General features: G+C 40.1%; 1 protein-coding gene across 1 annotated transcript in view; it reads left to right on the top strand.

Moving 5' to 3' along the window:
- The window catches only part of lg01h8orf34 (linkage group 01 C8orf34 homolog), a 58926-nt gene extending 40202 nt beyond the window's left edge, over window positions 1–18724 (top strand). The window contains exons 9-15 of the mRNA XM_046053071.1: window positions 1151–1236; window positions 1338–1411; window positions 7887–8013; window positions 11648–12138; window positions 14034–14130; window positions 17467–17505; window positions 18318–18724. Coding sequence (XP_045909027.1) covers window positions 1151–1236; window positions 1338–1411; window positions 7887–8013; window positions 11648–12138; window positions 14034–14130; window positions 17467–17505; window positions 18318–18325 — 922 coding nt within the window. The 3' untranslated portion in view covers window positions 18326–18724. The remainder of the gene's footprint in view (window positions 1–1150; window positions 1237–1337; window positions 1412–7886; window positions 8014–11647; window positions 12139–14033; window positions 14131–17466; window positions 17506–18317) is intronic.
- The last annotated feature ends 2579 nt before the right edge of the window (window positions 18725–21303 follow it).

The raw sequence follows: 21303 nt of genomic DNA, 5'->3' as shown, positions 1-21303 counted from the left end.
GTTCAGAGAATGGGAAGGCCTTGTGATAGTCATCTTGGGTGCTTTTTAATGGTCTTATAAAGACCATTAAAGAGAATGAGAGACAAGGAGAAGGATGTATAAAGAAGGAAATAAATAGAGCACACTTTTAAAAAGCTGTGCTCTGCTTTTACCCTCATGGTAGAGATAAAAACCAAGAGGCCCTGCGGCTGTGGCGGAATGCAGCCGTGCCATGAAGGCGTATGGATTGCTTTCCTTTGTCTTCAGCTAATGGTTGCACCAATGACATGAAAATAACATGCAGTGAAAGCATTTGGAGCTAAAGTAGTGTATAATTACAGATAATATGTTGTATGATTTACGGTCGTTAAAACTATGCTTTAGAAAAATAAATGCTGTGTTTAATTCTGTACTGATGTGCGAATGAGTTTGCAGAAGAGTATAAATGCAGTGAAAAGTCACGAGTAACATGTTAATCTTCCCACTGAAAAGACATTTCAATCGCTGTTTGTCTTTCACCCACATACACACACCTATACTTTCCCATCGCAGGGAAACTTAAGTCTATTTGTACCTAACAGACATCCAGATCTCTCAGACCCGCTTCCATTTCAGTCCAAACAGATATCTTGGGGGGAAAAAAAGCTATAGGGGCTTAGAACACATTATGATTAAGAAAAGTAAACGAATGATGCAAGGAGAAACAGAATCTGTGCACCGGATTTTCAGTTTTGCTTTTTCAGTAAGCAGAGTGAAGTTGCCTCTGAAACAAGTGAGCTGTGTACAATTATATCCATGCACCATGTGTCTGTGAATGCATTACTGTGCTTTCATATCAACAAACTAAGGACCATTTAAGATTCTTTTCCAGTGGGAAGCTGCAATGAAGAACTGAAGAGATTTGTGCCTCAAAACGAACCTCCATGTTGTCTTTTTTTTTTTTTATTGGTATCACCCCAGATTTTGCAGGAAAAGAGATCACAAACTCACTAAACACTTCCTCTTTGTCTCATCACCTCAGACCGATAGAGACTTGCTTGTCTTTTCGTTATCTGGCATTCAATTTCCAAACATGCATTGCAGGGTTGCAGTGGAAAAAATGCTGATTTCAGAGATTATTTAAACGCACTCGAATGCGATTGTTGACAGTGTTGTGTATGTGTTTCTCTAGGTTGCAGGGGGACAGTCTATCAGACACCAGATCTGATGAGGAGCACAGGCCTCACATATCTGAACAAGCTGTACCTGACATCTCCTGTAAGTTGCACTACACAGCTCAAATTTAAAGTAACCAGCTTTTATATTCTTGTGGTCTCACGCTTGGCTCTGTCCTTCTCTTCGTGTGTCGCCTGGAGCAGCTCCATTGCCCGGGGTGGACACAGTGGCGGGACGGCTGCAGGAATGCGAGTCCTTGTCTCAAGTGTCAGCCTCTGTAAGTGTATTCCCTACATCCATCCCCAAACAATTAAGATCACTTTACAGCCATCAATTACCACGTCGCTCTCTCCTCCTCAGCCTCTATTGTCCGAGATTGAGCCAAAACCACCCCAAGCCCTTCGTTAATAGGACAAGACCTAGGCAAAACTAATCCATCTTTGTGTGGGCATTTAAGCTTACACAACAGTTGATAGTGATATCCCAATTAGAAACCTCCCTGTATCACTTTGCTTGCCTCTCAGGGCTTTTGTCTGCGATCTGAAAGGTATAAATGAAAAGAATATCTTGTGACACAACGCCAATTGAGGCTGATTTAAAGTTTTTATACAATAGATCTAAATATTAGTGGGTTATAGGAGTACACACAGTTGCGTTCAATAGGAGCGTTGCGTGATAACCTCACTTGCTCCAGGGGAAGAAATCTATAGAGGCCTAATGTGGTACACACCAGACTCAGGCACAGGCAGACACTCACATGCTGTTAATAAAGCGGTCAGCTAAGACGCTGGGACTTTTTATATAATTACCCCCCCAAAAAAGCCAGTACCTTTTTTTTATAATTGCCCAATCTAAGTGTTAGACAAGGCTTTTTACGGCTTTTTTTTTTTTTAAAGAAAGAAAGGGGTTTGGAGCCAAGGCATTGCTCCGTGTGTGGAGCAGATGCAGAGAGGCTCCAGACTAACTGGGAGCAGACCTTTAGAGACTGAAGGCCCCATTGAATCAAAGCCGGATTCTTGATGGATTAGGCCAAAACATAAGCCACTATCCAGAAATTAGAGAAACTGTGCACCTAAGAACATCAAACTGCCTTTGTTATACTAATTTTCTTAAATGTTTCAAGTGAAAAGCTATTTCTATTGTCCAGATGATAGACTGTGTGAATTTTATAACTGAGTAACATCTAAGTCAAAGATTTAAGATGAATGATTTAACTTACAGCTAAATCTAATGTCCTCTTCACTGCTGATCTTCACGCATAGATGGAGCCTTTATTTTGTATCTGCTAATAACTGGGGACTGAGCACTACATCTCTCCCCTTACACCACATCTCCATAGGTTACCCTGTCTGGCACACTTAAGAACAAGGTACTAATGTGTCCCATATGGAAGCCGCAAGTGCAAATGTCTCCTGTCATCTACTGTAGCTAATGTGGTTGTTTTGTGTTTAATTGCTTATGTTTGGCTGTCTTTGAAAGGCACATGCAATTTGTAATGGCTTGTTAGTTTAACTGGTGCTTCAGGGGCTTGTGGGCCACAATCACTAAGCATTATGGAAAAAAATGCTTTTATGAGCTTACGGTTAAAGTCATACAGTATGATAAATACCTCTGTAGATGATTGTGTGTCCTTTTATAAATTAACCTATTATATAATATATCTCATGCTGCAGTACTTTCTTAGTTACATATATTTTGAACTCAAGTGTTCTTTGGATTGGTTGAAAGGTGTCCAATTGTTTCTTCACTTGTTGGACTTAATGTTAAAGAAACGATGTGTGTAATTCTAGGTTTTAATTAGCACATTTCTTTGTTAAATGGAGTATGCCTTTCACTGTACATTGCCCTGGTTTGGCCAGTAAAACGTTGGTGATGTTGGAAAGTAAACACTGTTAATGGTTATCATTATTAGTCCGACAGGCCCCCTGCCTTTGCCAGCTCCTTTGGGTGATAATTGCCCCATAAAAACAAATACTTTCCTAAAGCAATCGCCAGAGTAAATTTCCTAAATAATTCTTTTAAAGTTTCCTTTGTAAGTGTTAAGTGATATGTTTTAATCAAATTTAGCTCTGAGTTATATGGGTGTTACCATCATAAAATCTGCCAAGGGGAAACTGTTCATTTGTATGGTAGAAATAAGATAATTAGTGTGATGCAATGCTACATGTGTGATACAAGGCAGAGATGTTGTGATGGTGTATTTTGGTTTCCAGGGGGATTTTGGCAGAATTTCAAACTATTTACTGTATGTTTTTTTTTATTATATTTGGCACCAGTCTGCTCCCCCACTTCCACAGTTACACATGCATGGTTATCCTCTGCATGAGAGCTATGCTCTAAAATCAGAGATTTGTCCAGTTTTGTTTGTTATCACATGCAACTACAGAGTGTGTTAATGGTTCATTTATATTTCTTTTCAAATATTTTATGTAAACACCATATCCCATTTACAACAACAAGCCCATATCATAAATATGAAAAAATGGGAGCTAGCTGGTGTCAGCTTTAACCAATGCATTCTGGTATGAAAAGATGATGTCCTGCCTTTTTTAGGATGACAGACTACATAATGGAAATGTTTTTATTGTGAAGCATATATTGCTTTAAGTGGACTTTTCAGAATTTAACAATAAAAAAACACAATACAAGGAAACAAAAGGGCAAAGCACATGAACCATCAAATGAAAAAACAGACACAAACAAACAAGTACAGACCATGGGGCTCACAGTTGAGGTAGTGTAACTAGTATCTTGCCCACCAGCCAAACAAAAAAAATAAAAAGGAACAGAAACCTTCCCTTAGCAGTGCCACTAAGAAGTGCGAAAAACTATTAGTTTAATACACCTATAAGTATATTTGGGACACTATTAAGGTAAAACCCCAATAATTAAATCAGTGAGAAGGTTAGACTATTAGAACTTTTTTACTATAAACACATATTTGGAAAATTAATGATCATGTAAATGCACTGTTTGGCACCAAGGCTTTTGGTCGGTAACAACATTGTTTGTTAATGTGATTGTTGCCGCAGACTAGCATCAGAATTGCCTATGTTTATCTTCAAGGTTATAATTCCAATCTAGCTGCTACATCAACTAACATTATGATTTCCTGCATTTGCACTCCTATTGGCACAATACTTATTTCATTTTCTCTGTTGTTCTTTGGTTACCAAGGGATAGACAGTATATCATAGAACCTGTTGTTGCTAGTGCTTAAAAAAAAATCTGTGTTATTGTCAATATCTTGTTTGCTTTTGGCCGTGCTAACTCAGTGGTTGGGCCGGTGAGTCCTGTATACAGTCCATAAAATCCATTAGGTGATTCTGCTGTGAGCCAAAACAACAGGAGCTCATTAAAAGTTAAGTGTTTGTCCTTGTATCCCGTAGCCTCGCATGGCTATGCAAGCTACTGTATATAGGCCAACACCTGCAAAATCAGATGTTACATACAGTAGCTCTTGTTTCTTATAGTCAAATGTAGTGGATCAACTCATTGGATGATTTAAGAGGAATGTGACAGGAAAGATAGACAATGAAATATATACATAATTCTTGTCTGTCTGATGTATTTGAACAAGAAAATCTCTCCCTGCATGTTTTCAGAGTTGGTAAGCAGTAAAACCAAAAACTTTTATGTTTGGTTAGAACCCCCCCCTGGTTCTACAATACTCAGTGTCCTCTATCTCACACATGTGCAGATCAACTCCTTATACTGGCAAGATCCAATCTGCCAGGATGTTCTCTTCTTCACTCATCAACTCATCCTTCACCTGATTTGATGAAAACTGTCCTTTGCTGGGCTGCCGTTGGTCTTTGCGTCTGATTTTCACATTTTGGATGGTTTTGAGATTTACATAATTGAGCGTAAACTTTGCTTAAATGAAGTGGTAGTCATACAAAATTAAAAGTGCACATTTATAATCATCCTCAGTGCTAGAGAAAGGTGCTGTAGTATTACATGAGTCATAGAACCAAAAGGACAAGCTTACTCTTTTTAAGAGGCATGCATAGCTATTGGTAAAATGGCTGCTGCAAGTAACAGGGACTGAAAACATTGACCATATATAGACAAAAACAGGTGTACAGTGAAGCCCAAGCAGAAAAATCGGCAAGGAATGCTGCTCACCTGTGTCTGTGTTGTTGTATACATGTTCCTGTGGGTGGCTGTGTTATGTGGTGTGTGTGTGTGTGTGTGTGTGTGTGTGTGTGTGTGTGTATGTGTGAGTATTAGTCCCTATGCTACTCTGCCTGACCACAAGAAGAAAGTCCATCAATTGTGCTTTGCAAAGCCAGATTGTAGGCTCAAACCTCACATTTTGATGTCTGTGACTGCGTGCACACATCCCGAACAGTTCTTGTTGCTCGGAGGGCAATGTTGGACCAAACCCCAGATTGTGGTGATTATTACTGTTGACCACACACGTATAGCTGCACACATGCAGACTATAAAATGTTTAACTCTAGACTTCCATCCTCTCTCTTTCTGTCTTATGTGCTTTCAACATGGAATCAATTTGGCAAGAACCGAGACCCTTGTTTGTTAGTTGGGCAGAAGCATCACCAGAGGGGTTTTCCCCTGTTCTCTTTTAGGTCTTTTAGTTTTGTCATACTGGGAGGGAGATTATACAACTGGGGCTTTGCGCCACTGACATTAATATACTCGTAAGTCATTGGAAAACCATAGCCGGTCTTTAGTTTGGCGATGAAAAGGCATTCCTTTTCATCTCTTTGTCTGTGCAGATTAAAGCATCCAATCTAAGCATCCAAACAAAGGAAAAAAGGTTCTCATTTGCACTCATCTTGTACATTGTTGCTGATAAGGACAATAGTTGCTTTAAACACTGTGGAAGGAAAATCACTTTTCATCACTTCATTGTTCACTTAGTTTGTAATCAAGTCCATTTTTTTGTTTGTTTTTTTGCCCCTATCTGTTGTGTAGAGCCTTGCTGTACATGACTTTTTAATATGCACTATGATGATGCACTGTACATGTTGACGTCTTCCATCTGACTTTAAATTTGTATGCCTTTACCAAACTTGATGAATTAACCTTCATCTTTTGATTGTAATGTCTGTTTATTTATTGATGTTATCTAGAGAGGTAAATTACTTGCAGACTCAGTGTATCCTGTTTTTCCCGGCCATGGGCCTGTACAGCACCACCAGCATTAACGTCCGGACTGCAGTCTCCAGGATATATAGTCCTGATTACATTTTAGTCTTTCCTTTGGTGGACAGAGGAGCTTGAGGGCAGGGGCAATGCAAATGTTAAGCTGTTAAGTTGACATGACTGATAAGGGTAAATCTCCATATATCAACTGTCCTTCTGAAGCCAGAGCTTTCTTAAGATACCAATGAGTGCCCAGTGGACCCTTTAATATTACTAAGGTGAAAAGATTTATAGCTGTAACATATTATAATGTGACTTACAGTTTAATAAAACATATGTGAATGCATCTGAGAAACTTAAACTAGGAATCTGTTGGTGGCCTTGTTTGCCAGAGCTGAGAAGACCCAGAGGGAGAGAGGGACACAATGATGTCACGCTATTGGATTTGGGGGGATACCACCAAAGAGAAAGAAATAAAGTTGGAGATTCAGTTGTAATGTTCAACCCGCCTTGCTGCTTTATGAGGACTGTAATTAAGGATTGGCTTGTGGTGTTGTGGTTCTGCTGCCACAGAATGTCTCATGTATAAGAGATGTATATGTACAAAGATCAATGCCATAGACCATGGGAATCATCATTTTATCTGAGGACAGCAGCTTCACTTGTTTTTCATCCTACCTCTTCTTTGGAAACAGACTTCTTCAAAATGAAAATCATAAAATAAGTAGCCTGTTATAACCCATGTTTGTCTTTATATCTTGTTGGAAGACTGCACTGTATGTATATCTCCAGATCTCCCAGACCCTTACTATGTGTCAACACTCTGTCAAGTCAACTCTGTCTCTTATTAAGAGCTTAGCACATCAAATGATGTAAGTGCTGGCATCTGAGGTATCATAACTTATCTAGTGTAAACCAAACTTACAGGAGGTGGAATTATGGCTGACAGATTTTATGTCTCACCTGTGCTTGAAGCTTGTGTCTGCATGGTCCACTAGCTTAACGGATCATCTGGCCACTTGTGTCCCATCAAAGGAATAAATCGGAGGATTAGGCGTGCTGCCATTACAGGACTTGGCAACCTGAGTCTCTCTAACAGGTCCCTTTCCAAAGCATACACTTGGCCAGGAAGAGGTAGGAACAATATGAGCCAAAGCAACCCCTATACCATAAGTGATCCAATCTGCCATTGTAGAATTTATTTTCTTTCCTATGCTTTGGAATATGATCATCTTATTATTGTATAATATGAATGGTGTGTGCTCTTCTTCAACTATCCAATATGGCTGATTTACTGTTCCTTAACTGCTGGTGCAAGATGTGCTGCTATCAGGCGTACTAGTGTGCATACAAGCTCCTATAGATTTTACTGATGGTTATACAAAAATGTCTTGAACCGCTACTGACAGTCTAGCGTCCCGCATACACCAAACAGAGTGCACTGCATGCTCTACGCTTTCATCTGCGCTTGCTGTGGTTTCTTGTGTTTTTCTAAAGCCCATAAAATAATAATTGCCCCTTTTTTCCGGCAGATATGGCTCAGATATTTCCAGCAATAGCTGAAAATTATATAAAGAGTTAATTGAAGGTTCTTTCGTCTAATGTGACTTTCTCTCTTTTCTGTTCCCCTCGCTAACTAGCGTCAGGCTGTCTGGGAGGCTGATCTGAAGGCTCAAAGAGGTGGGAGCTCTGTCGGGCAGACAGGCCTGCTACTGGGTGACTCCCTATTTTCTAAAGAGCTGGAGAACATGGGCAAACAGCTCGCTGGTAGGCAGCTCTGTGTGGTGTGCATGTATGTGTGCTGTGCCTTTGTGCATATATAAGTTAGGCTCTGTATTTATTAGAGGCTTTAATGATTAATAGTGTGGGTAAGTCAGATCAAATAGTTTTTTTGGAATATAAAACTTAAAGACTTATGAAATAGAGGTTTAGAGAGCACTTATGAGGAGTGGGAGAGGGGGAGTCCAGCTAAAGTATGCACTGTTTTTGGCCAAAGAATTGGGTTAATTAAAAGCTCATTCCTGCTAAAAATGTGTCAAGACTAAACAGAAATAACTAACATTTCTACATGCCAGGAATCCATCTCAACTCCAGCTCTGATAGGTTCAGTTGATATCTTTAGCTCTGCTGAGTCATTTGGAAGTGATTGAAGCTGAACTGTGCTGGGGAATTTGTGTGGCATTTTGGAAATCATTCAATTCCTAATGTAGTTCAAGGTTTATCTTTGATATATGTGACGTCTGGGTGACTCAGAGACTCCTCTTGTTGCCATGATGATCAAATGTGTATCCAGTTATGAATCAGATGAAAGCCTGGAGTGGAGAACAGAGGGAATGTCGCCATTAACCATCATGTGTCACCCACTTGTTTGCTTATGCATGTCCTCCCGCTCTGTTTGACAGCATCACTGTGTGTAAAGACCTCGTACGCGCCTTCACATACCAGACTTCTATGAAGCATATTGGTCCTGCTTAAGGAACTTACTGTCACTAAACAGTGGTCCCAGCTGCTCTGATCATCTGCACATTGGCACTGCACACATTTGTTTCCTAAGTACCTACAGAACAAAACAGCATGCTGGTGTTTAGGAGGATCTATAAGAGGGCTATGTGTGTTAACAACACACTCTGTTTTGCCCCAGAGGTCCTCACATGGCATTGATTTGTAGTTGTTTGACGCTGAGTTACTGAATATTCAGGCCAAGGGCTCCCACCAGGCAATTCAGTGAAGCTGTTCAACTAGCTAATTCAACTATTTCAAGGCTTTATTAGCTGCTAATACGTTCCATGTTTAGAGTCAGAGACTCACTTTTTATCTTATATTGTAACCCCATTTATGTGGTTGTGAAATCACCTCAAGTCTGCCTTTTGTTATAAATTTCTTTTTTTTTAATAACACATAAATAAATTCCACACTGCTCACTAAATTTGTTATTGACATTATTAGATACAGTTTCATTTAAATGCAGTTTCACCTAGGAATTGGTATTTTAAAATTTTCTATATCATACATAATATGACAATTTTTAACCCCTTTTTTAACTTTACAAAACTCGGCAAGCTGCTCAATGAGCTCAAATAAAGTCAACCTAGAAGATTCCTGATTTAGAGAAAGTAAATTATCGAAGTAAATGTAAACAAGACTGTATTTTTAATACTTAATGATACAGATACATTTTGGTTCTGAGGTTCAGTACCCAGTTTTAATTACAACGTATTCATAATTTATAATTATCTATCATATCTACCATAATTTATCTATCCAAGGACAATGGCTAGTGATGCGCGCCTTCGTTTATTTTTTAGAGGAGGGACCTAATAAAGTTTGCACGAGTTCTGAATGGTTGCATAGCGTGCTGTGGTCCTATAGTCTCTTATCCCGTGCAACAGCTGCTTGATCAAAGACTTTAAAAGATTAGATCTGTTTCTATTTCTTCTTGTCTCGGTCTTTCTCTGCCTCACTTTCTCCTGTTTTTCCTTTTTCCAGTTCTTCTTACTGAAAGGCTGGATTGAAACTTATCAGAGGTTTATACCATATGGATTTTGATGCTACCTCTTTGATCTCCGGGAGCCGTCGTTTTATATCAGTGTCTGTGAGATGGCTCATAGTATTTCTGCACACAATTTCAAAATAAAGCTGCTTGCGATACGCTACTCATTAATGCCAGGAAGTTGGGGGAAGCAACTGGTTTACAATAACAACGTGAGTGGAGCAACCATTTACGGAGCGGAGAAAGATTTTTTTAGAACAAAAACATGTGGTGTTTGTCATTATCCTGGTAAATAACCTGAGATGAAAATATCAACTTTATGGGAACAGATTACTAATGAACATATCCTGTTTACAATATAATGATAACATCAGTCGGGGTGGACTTGGTGTGGGTAGTAAAGGGCTCTGACTGGGAAATCATCATATGCGAAACTTCCGTTTACACCAATTTTTCTTCAGTATATTGTATTTCACTGCCATCCGGAGTCATTTTCACCCCAGCAGGTCTGATGGTCAGCATCTAGCTGTTCATGCAGAACCTCAACTGAATAGCAAAGCTTCTTTATGGTAATGTTATATACTGCAGTCCTGCCATTGCCACGAGCTGATGTCATGATATGCCCTGAACACCCTACAAAGTTGATTATATTTCAACTTTCAGTCAGATCGAGGCCAAGCACGAACCTGTATCTTTAGTTTTCCTTCTTGTTATTTAGAGAAGTAACATGTGTAGAATGTATGAAGGTTAAAGCAACACAGACACAATGTCATGCTGTACACATGCAGATTGAGCACAGGGGTACGGCACTAAGCAGTATGTGCTTTGCATTGTATCTGACTGTAAAGATTGACCTCCACACAATCGGAGCTGATTAAGCACAGAAACAACAATCTAATTATGCATGTCAGGGAATTAAATGTATTCGCTCCCCAAAGGATACAAAACGGTACAAAACGGATGTATACAAAACGGTCTGGAATAGATTTTAAACCATGTAAATAATATCCTAAAGCTGAATTTAGAGTAGTAGTGCAGACATTTTTGACTACATGGATATTTGTCAGTGAATAGCAGCATATGCTTCACATTTTAGCATGGAAAAATGTTGTTTGTATAGGAAGAGAGCGCTGTTTGCTCAAAAACAAGGAAGTCAAGGTTTGTGAAATACTTGTCATGCTTCCTTTTGTTGTTTATTTAACGTCACACATATACAGTCTTCCAGAAATACACAACACCGGTGAGTCATTCCTGAAATGATCCCTCTCAAATGATAACTCCCAGGCTGCTTTGTTGAATCCCAATTGCCAAGATTTTGAGCAAAAGCCTAAAACACGGAAAAAATTACCCTGGTGTTGATCGCAGAAGTTGGCAGAGTTACTTCTTTTACAAACAGAAATGTTTTTGAGACTACCAGTGAGGCAAACAAATGTGTTTTTTGTCAGGAACAGGAAAAATGTTTTTACCAGTGTGCTTGCTGTATATCAACTTGGAACCTTTTCTGACAGAGAAAGCTGGATTCACCACAATTTACAGGCTATAAATATTGTCATCATTGCCCAGAAGAAGGATTAAACCAAGCAGTCTCGCCCACTTTAGTGCTCAGTAAAGTTTGTGAATCATCAGTCTTGTAGGACATGCAGCATACTTAACTCAAAGCACAGCCTCTGAGTGAGTACATAATAAAATAAGCCTGACTTTCTCTTGGAATCTCTATTACCAGAGTTATCTGGGATTTATGTTACAGGCATTGTTGTGTTACAGCTGTATAGATATGAAACAGTTTAAACATTCTCATTTAAATATGTAGGAAAACTAGAATTTAAATGAGGAAACTATACCAACTCACTCCCTCAGCTACTTTATCTGGATGTTGACTTGGATTATCTCCCTTTTTTTTTTACCCTTCAGAGGTTGAGAAGGACCTGGCCAAGCTGGCAGAAGTAGGGAAGATGACCTCTCGGAGCTCCAATAATCCGCACAGTACTCTGCTGCATACCCCTCTGCGCCACAGAACACTACCCGACACGCTTCCTCTCCCCAGCCTGGTCTCCAGACCCCAGTCTCCATCTGGTAGTCTTTCAGGCAAGCCCTGTGGTGTGGGCCTCCCTTTGCTTAGCCCCAAGCCAACCTCGCTGGTCATGAGTCGGACTCAATCTCCCACCAACCCTGGGAGCAGGACTCAAACTCCCAGAACACCTAGCAGGCCCCTGACACCAAATAGTTTACTGACACGCTCCAACTTTAACTCTGGATCTCATAAAGAGGTGACCTTCAGGAGGTCACGGAGCCGCCCTGTGACACCCACATGCCAGCCCACACATCCCCGACCGCTGCTCACCCCTCCTGGACTAAGCACTACAGACAGCCTTGGTGCCAGCCTACGGGCCTATTTGTCTGAGGTAAGACACAAAACTGAGAGTTATACCAGTAACCTCCACAAAGATTTTACAAGGTCAATTATTTTTGACAGAGAGGCAACTAGGAGGGCCTTGTTACATTTATACCAAAGAAACCAAAAAAGGAATACTATAAATCTTAATTTTATGTTTAATTTTAATTTTTGGTTAATGTTGTGAGTGTCAGTGCTGTAACTGTCAGTTTTAAGCAATTATGGGAAATGTGCTATAAAGCTACAGCCAGAATGCGGTTTGATTAGTTTAACAAAGACTGGAAGCAGAGAGAAACAGCTAGCCTGGATCTGTCCAAAGGTAACAAGCTTACCTGCACATCTAAAGCTCACTAATTAACACATTATATGTGTATTTTTTCTTGGGTCTTTGTATATATTTTTTGAGCCAGGCAAGTTGTTTTTCCTGATACCAGTCTTATGCTAAGCTAAGATAACCATCTCCTGGCTGTAGCTTCATATTTAGAGGAGACACATGTAGAGTGGTATTCATCTCCTCTACCTTTATTCCTTTAATTGACACAGTATATTTGAAGGCCCTGGTGTGAAATCAGATTTCACATATCACATTTTAGCTAGTCCTCTCATGTAAGATTTATCTAGCAATAAAACAGATCAAGTACACACTCAGTGTGTAAAACATGAGAGTAAAATTGTCATAAACTCTGTGTTATAGACTCCAACCTTATTGTAATGTTTTAATATGGTGACAGTGATCTTGTGTGCTAAGTGTCAAATAGGCTCAACGCCCAAGTAAAGCTGGCTGTAGAACATAAGAGCCTTTACACAGAAAGATTATGACTGAGAGCACCAGAACACACAATATCACACGTGTGTATACACACACACACACACACACACACACACTCTTCGTGTGGGGTTTAGTGGAGAGTCATGGAGGTCCATACAGTAGTATGTCATTTCATTGTGGAAAAAGGAGTCTAGCATAAAAGGAGAACTTTCAATGGTATTTCTTTCTAATATTCCTTTCATGATTTACTTAACAGCAGAGCTGTTAAATATGAGACTTTTTTAAAAGGCTTTATTAATGGTGGGCAGGAATTTTGCAGTCCCTTTGTATTCTCTGTAGACAGTTATGCTAGTTGACACCTAGTGAGATTATCCGAAACACCAGTGCACCCAGTCTGCTTTTATTGAGACCACCTGGCCCCATGTACAAGGAGTAAAGTCCCTAAAAGAGGCCTGTTTTAGAGGGTTCCTTTTTACATACTGGATGTACAGTACAAGAATGAAAAGATGTATATGCTTGTTTTCTTGTCTGTCTTGACTACAACTTTCTAGACTACTTGTGTACTTGGGCACAATCAATTTACCACTGAAAAATAAGAAGACAAAAAAGGCTTTTGTAGAGGTAGCGTGAGACAATTTTTCTATTAATGTTTTGTCCTGAGGACTAAGTTTAAGTAGTAATAATTCAAAAAACAGCTTTAGTACTGCTATGTCGTGTGTGTGTGTGTAAGTTTTTGACATCTTTGAAAGGATATTTATACATTTCAATTTTTTGACCTGTTGCTCCTTTTCATGAGGTCATTTCTCACTTTTAATGTAATACCTTTAGAGCCTTAAACAGGACAAAGGAGACATGCGTCTGTTTGAATGTGAGGACATTTACAAATTAGTTTAGATTTGATGTTTGAACTCTAAAACTGCTTGATGAGATCTCGCAGCTGGATTGAATACATATTTCTGTACATATGTTTTCCTTTCATTCACTGCAAGACTTTGAACACATACAGAATATGTAGATGGTCAAACAGATGGATTAATTACCAAACTGACCTTGTTTGTTTTCTTCAGTCCGTTATCTACAGTATCAATTAACAATATCTTCCATCATTTCTGTTTTTTGTTATTTTTCCATATCAGGATGAGTTTTACCAGCAGTTACAGGCCATCAGACAGCCTTGGCATATTCCCAGTGACACAGACAGTGACATCCTGGAGCCTCCTGAACAGGATAAGAGTGAGTGACCTACCTTGCTCTTCTCTCTTTTGTTTCTTTTTAAAGCCTTCATTTGATTGTTTATCTCCTCATTCAGGTTCCATTTACCAAGAGAGAAAACATTCACAGTTCAGTTTAGTTGCTGGAAGTTTCAGTTGAATCCACAGTTCACAAATTGCCCCTCTAATGTTTTTACCTTCCCACAGTTTTCTTCTTTGTAAGACGTGAGGTTCATTTCATTACTGTAATGTCACTTTACCACAGTGAGTAACTAATGCATTAAAATGGCAACAGATCTATTAAAAAGTGGAGATAATTGTGCAAGGATTCCTTGTAAAAGTTTGAGATGGAGCACAAGGGCTGACACATGAAAATGTCCACATCTCACAGTTGGGTGAAATCCTGGGGGGTTTCATGGGGGGAAACGTCATGTAAAATGTTCTTTCCTGGCATCAAGGAAGACATATATCTCTATCAAGATCCAGTCGATAGACATGAACGGCTCTTACTTGAAAGTCGTAAATCTAGTCATAGTAGTGGTCTGGCTGGGATACAGTACAACGTATTACTCTGGCTTTGAACATGACATAATTAGATCAGACCTCCTGTTCTGGTACATAAATCACATAAACGTATGTGGCAATATGGTCTGATTGTCAGAGGCTAATAGTTCCCAATTCACTGAGGTCCACTAACAAACTGTCAAATTAATGCTCTCTTAATATAAGTGAATATATGATGAAACTTCTGATGGTCTGAGATGTTTGTATGAATTTATATTGTAGCTGGACTAAATAAAAACCAATTTATGTTAACATTTACATATTTTTATGCAGAACCAGTAGTTGTAAGTCTGTGTGGGGTACAAAAGTTTTGGACATAACAAATATGTACTGAGAATTTTGCTAGTCTTAGTCTTACCAGTAGAGGGAATTAAAGTGTAACAATTGTCCATTTGGTGACACTAAAAGAAAAAACATATTCTAATGTCTAAAATCCATAGCTCCCCCTCTTGGAGCATGAATGTGCTCAGTAAATTTCATGGCAAGATAATAATTATTAGATTATTATGAGACATGGTCTGCAAAGTTGATATGTATGCCCACGGATAAATGCTGTTAAAGGTTCATCCTCTGGGGAATATAGTGGTAATACAAGTAGACTTACTGGCATTGCCATGTTTACATCCCACCACTACTGGGGCAAATCTGCCAACATCTGCAGTTAATATATGATTGAGTCCAAAAATGATATATGCCATGATTTCAGAAATGTTCCTAAATTAACACTGTTTTCTCAGGAAACAACAGTAAGTACAAGCTACTCAAACTGAAAATCAAGTGCATCTGGTACTAAAAAAAACAGCTTTCATTTATGTTATGATGCAAGAATTCCAGTCAAACAAAAGATCAAGCAGGCAAATGGTTGTCACATGGAAATATAACCCTTCTGACAAGTTCCTCTAGAGGTTTGTTGTTTTTCCAAATGTGTATCTTGCAAAATAAATGGATACATTTTCCTAATAGCCCCTGAGGGGCTGCTCTAAGCCATGGTAATGGCATGTGCTGAGAAAGGATATGAGCCGCACTTTGAATTAGAAGTGGCTCAGAGACAGGGAGGGAGAGACTGACAGAGGAAAAAGAGACCGAACAGCCACAAGATGTGACAAAGCACTTTCTGGCGTGAGAGAGGACCCACAGGACTGTTAGCTGAAATCTGTTTGTGTGTGTGTGTGTGTGTGTGTGTGTGTGTGTATTGAATGTGTGAGTGATTGCATTAGTCAGGGTTAGACATTCAAAATTGTTTTCAGAGAGCATTTTTACCCCCTTAATCAGATTTCTTTTCAGCGATATTTTTATATTACAATATTTTAAATTTACAATCGACTTACAAAGTAACAATCTGAGAAACCATCTTCTGCCTACTTGTTTAGACATCCAAGTTACCCCAAATCAAATCAATACAAAATTACTCAATTTCTTCTGGCAGGAAGGTGAAAAAACAATATCTTAAATTTTTTTGACTTGCTTACATTTTATTTTCCAGCCATTTTATGATTTTTCAATTCAAATGTGAGTGTGGACATGTCTGTCCATAAAGTGTTTTTTCTCTGGGTATTTGAGACTGTCCAATGACCTGTATGCGCATGTGTGTACATGAATATGACTTTCACCTCATTAGTGCAGTGACACCCTCTTCCCAGTATCACAGCAGATGTGTCTGAGCTGGCACCAAGTGTATGGTGAGAGTTAAATAATGGGAGAAAATCCATAGCTATTTTCTATTATTCTATAAACTTCCACAATGAGACAACCACACAAACCACAATCGAGATGAAAGAAATCTGTCTTTTTTCGCACTCCTAAGCGTTCTATTCCTAATGGCTGTGGCTGTTCCACTCAGCACATTAACAAATTCAACACTGACGTCTTGTACAGTGGAAGTAAATCAGTATATTACCTGCCAATATTGCTTATAGGATTCAATATTTACAGTGTTTAAAGGTAGTTTCTGTCATTACATTACAGTGATAATCCCAATTCCTGCAGAAGCATAATATGTTGCACCTAGTGGACATGTTGACCATCTTAGCATATACACTATACTACTACTAAAAATTATGAGGGAAAAAGTAATGTTTTACATTAGAGGGTGACACTGGAGTGGATTTTTACTTCTGTCCCATCCCAAACCCATGTAAAAAAATCAATCCCTTTCCCAATAAAAATTAAAATCAGAAAATTAGAATATTAGCACTGCATATTTATATATAAAGACTGATCTTTGACTCCCATCCTACCCACTCCTGTTGACTTGTTGACTTTTTCCCTGTTCCAGTTCCATGAAGAATAGTGAAAGTGACACCCATCCCATGGGAATCCCATAAGAGTTCTGTGACCCATAGTATTCCCTAAAAACTGTTGCCACTCAGTTTGAATTAATTTCAGTTACATAATAATGAAATGTGCAATTGACTTAGTGTAGAATCAGCTTACTGTTATGCTTTTAATCTTTCTTGATGAAAGTTATCTGACAATATTGATACCACTCTAATACAATCTGTTTAAATATGAAGCTACAGACAGTTAGCTTAGCCTACCACACAGAAACAGGGGAAACAGCTAGCGTGGCTTGTTCCAAAATCCACCTACCAGCAACTCTAAAGCTCACAAATTAACACGTTATGTCTTAATTGTTCTTTCTGTAGAAAAAGTGCTGATAAGCTAGCTGTTTCCACTGTTTCAAGTCTTTGTACAAAGCTAAGCTAACTGGCTGATTCCCAGAATGTCTAACTATTCTTTGAAGTGTCATCACTCTGCTCTACATGACACATTTTCTGTCTCAATTTTTTCACAGGTGGTGCACGAGATGCCAATAAGAGATCTGTCTTTTCAGGTGAGAATGTAGACAGTTAGAGGCTTTGTAGCCTAAAGCCCAGAGAGACACTCGCCTCAGAATGTGCTGTATCATTTGGGTCACCAGAAACCAGTTCTGCTATTGTAAGCGACTGCCTTAAGTTTATAGAGCCTCAATGTCTGTCAGTTACCTCATTTGTAGAGCCACAACATGTTACCCAAATAACTACCAATGGGCGACTTACTGTTGTAGCCTCCACCTTCATTTATGGTCCATTCAATTACAGTTACGGGCTACATGGAGGACATGGTGGCTCTGAAATGTGATTGGTGGAGGCTGGCCATGTGTGGAGACAGGAACACTGTTGCCCAGTTCCATTAAGTCACTTGGGTTCTGAGTTTACACACAGCAGACAGCGTCAATTCTCAGCGTCAACATATGGGAGAAGGAGAAAGTCTGTCTGGTTTGAGGTTGTCTGCGGTTCTCCTTCTTGTGGCTCTGGAGGTGCCCACAGTTCCCAGTGTCAGTGTGCCAGCCTGGAGGGAGATCTGAGAGCATGCTGCTGCTGCTTGGCTATCAGAGACGCCAGAGCATTGCCACGGCAACCAAACTCAAAGCTTGCTGCTTTAAGTCGCCTCAATCACTGCTCTCCCAGAACTTATTGCGAAATATGGTCGTTGGAACCTCCACTGTGCAGGCCTCTTTTTCCACCTCATGTTTGTCTATGACATGTTCAGATATTAAATGGCTGTTTTATAGTAATTGCCCCAGTTATTATTCTTATTAGCGGTTAAATGTGTCTTGATTTTGGTTTCTAGGAGACTGATGTTTTTGTCTTTCATTTTTCACAGGCCTGTAGTGATGAAGACCAGAGACACTGATCCAATCAAACTATTATGCAAACCACTGGACATTTTGAATATGTGTAGAGACAATTATTTTTATAATTCATATGATTGAAAAAAAGATTGTATACTTTTTTCACAGATATTTCATAGACATTGTACTGTAACTGTATGATAAATTGTGGAAATATTACTTCAGAGTATGAAATATAACATTTATTTTTGTTTGCTCTATAGCATGCTATTGAACTTCCATGTGGAGTCCAGAAACAGATGCATTTTGTTGTTAACGGACTCGTTTTTTTCTAGGCATAGTCCATATTCACATTGTGAGGGCAGCACACCCATGTTAAGAAAGCATTTATTGATATGCACTGTTAAAAAATTTAGTGTTTTTCACAAACACACAAGTTATGGAGGGAATAAAAGGAATACTGTTGTATTAATTAAAATGATGTCCCCATTTTGTTCTTTACCCTAGAATCTCACCTTGTTATGTGCTTCCTTTTGTATTTAGATCATTATGAATTATGACATGCAAACACTAGAAGAGGTGTTGAATTCAAATTTTAAATTGGCATAACAGTCTCTGTGTAATCCAGTCTTTCTGAGAAACATGCTCCATCTAACTTTGTGTCTCACACGTACTGTGGCGCTGTTCTGACCATGACTACATTGCTCCTGTGTGTTTGCCTGGGCACTTGTTGGTTAAACTGTGGTTGTCTGGAGTGTTACACAGACGACGTCAGCTCTGAAGACACACACGCAAAGGACACACCCTCCAGCCTGACACAGTCTGATCCCTACATTCAAAGCCTACTGAGTTTTGTGGTATGGTACACCTCCCAATGCCAACTTTCAGTGTTGGGCAGTAGCGTCGCTACAAGTAGTTACTAGTTTAACTACATTTCTCAGTAGCTTGGTGGTAGCGTTGCTATTTTCTGAATCAAATAGCTTTTCAGTAACGAAGCTCTTTTATTGACCGAGTAGCGCGTTAGCTTCCTCACACGCTACATTTTCCCAAGCATTTCTGAAGGATCAGTACGTGACGCCACCGCCACACATGAACCTGTGTGTGTAGCCGGCAGAAGTGCTTCCGTGTGACGGTGACATCACATACCGATCCCTGGGCTGATGTCTGCGACTTTGCTGCAGGGGAATAAAGACGCGCGATTGAGTTTACTTTCTATTGTGATAGTTATTGTAACACCTCTTGTGAGAAGGATCAGGGTCCAGCCTGGACACCTTCTTCTAGTGAGGAGGAAACTGTGATATGTAGTGGCACAAACTTGTTTCCATGAGATTTGTATCTCTCTCTCTCGTTCTCGCCCATTGCCATTAATGTTTAGGTTACAATGTTGCCAGAGCACAAAACAGTGGTTCTCTGTTTGTTGCATGAGGAAATACATTTAGCTGTAATGATATAGTAAGTAGGAGAGTTTGTGTGATTTAGCTCTGACACACACACACACACACACACACACTCTGTTTGGAGAAGGTCTTACTTCTATTGGTACTGTGGAATGAAGTTAGTTCAATATAAACTAGGCCTATACTGTGTGTGTGTGTATGCGTAATATACACTGCTCAAGAAAATAAAGGGAACACTAAAATAACACATCCTAGATCTGAATGAATGAAATAATCTCATTAAATACTCCTTCCTTTACATAGTTGAATGTGCTGACAACAAAATCACTACAATTATCAATGTAAATCAAATTTATCAACCCATGGAGGTCTGGATTTGGAGTCCCACTCAAAATCAAAGTGGAAAACCACGCTACAGGCCGATCCAACTTTGATGTAATGTCCTTAAAACAGGTCAAAATGAGGCTCAGTAGTGTGTGTGGCCTCCACGTGCCTGTATGACCTCCCTACAACGCCTGGGCATGCTCCTGATGAGGTGGCGGATGGTCTCCTAAGGGATCTCCTCCCAGACCTGGACTAAAGCATCCGCCAACTCCTGGACAGTCTGTGGTGCAATGTGGCGTTGGTGGATGGAGCGAGACATGATGTCCCAGATGTGCTCAATTGGATTCAGGTCTGGGGAACGGGCGGGCCGGTCCATAGCATCAATGCCTTCCTCTTGCAGGAACTGCTGACACACTCCAGCCACATGAGGTCTTGCATTGTCTTGCATTAGGAGGAATCCAGGCCCAACCGCACCAGCATGGTCTCACAAGGGGTCTGAGGATCTCATCTCGGTACCTAATGGCAGTCAGGCTACTTCTGGCGAGCACATGGAAGGCTGTGCGGCCCCCCAAAGAAATGCCACCCCACACCATTACTGACCCACCGCCAAACCGGTCATGCTGGAGGATGTTGCAGGCAGCAGAACGTTCTCCACGGCATCTCCAGACTCTGTCACGTCTGTCACATGTGCTCAGTGTAAACCTGGTTTCATCTGTGAAGAGCACAGAGTGCCAGTGGCAAATTTGCCAATCTTGGTGTTCTCTGGCAAAAGCCAAACGTCCTGCACGGTGTTGGGCTGTAAGCACAACCCCCACCTGTGGACGTTGGGCCCTCATACCACCCTCATGGAGTCTGTTTCTGACCGTTTGAGCAGACACATGAACATTTGTGGCCTGCTGGAGGTCATTTTGCAGGGCTCTGGCAGTGCTCCTCCTGCCACTCCTTGCACAAAGGCGGAGGTAGCGGTCCTGCTGCTGGGTTGTTGCCCTCCTACGGTCTCCTCCACGTCTCCTGATGTACTGGCCTGTCTCCTGGTAGCGCCTCCATGCTATGGACACTACGCTGACAGACACAGCAAACCTTCTTGCCACAGCTCGCATTGATGTGCTATCCTGGATGAGCTGCAATACCTGAGCCACTTGTGTGGGTTGTAGACTCTACCACTAGAGTGAAAGCACCGCCAGCATTCAAAAGTGACCAAAACATCAGCCAGGAAGCATAGGAACTGAGAAGTGGTCTGTGGTCACCACCTGCAGAACCACTCCTTTATTAGGGGTGTCTTGCTAATTGCCTATAA

The sequence above is a fragment of the Micropterus dolomieu genome, linkage group LG01 (assembly GCF_021292245.1).
Source record: "Micropterus dolomieu isolate WLL.071019.BEF.003 ecotype Adirondacks linkage group LG01, ASM2129224v1, whole genome shotgun sequence".
NCBI classification, from domain to species: Eukaryota; Metazoa; Chordata; class Actinopteri; order Centrarchiformes; family Centrarchidae; genus Micropterus; species Micropterus dolomieu.
Note: the sequence above shows the minus strand (reverse complement) of the source record. Positions and strands in the feature narration are given on the sequence as shown.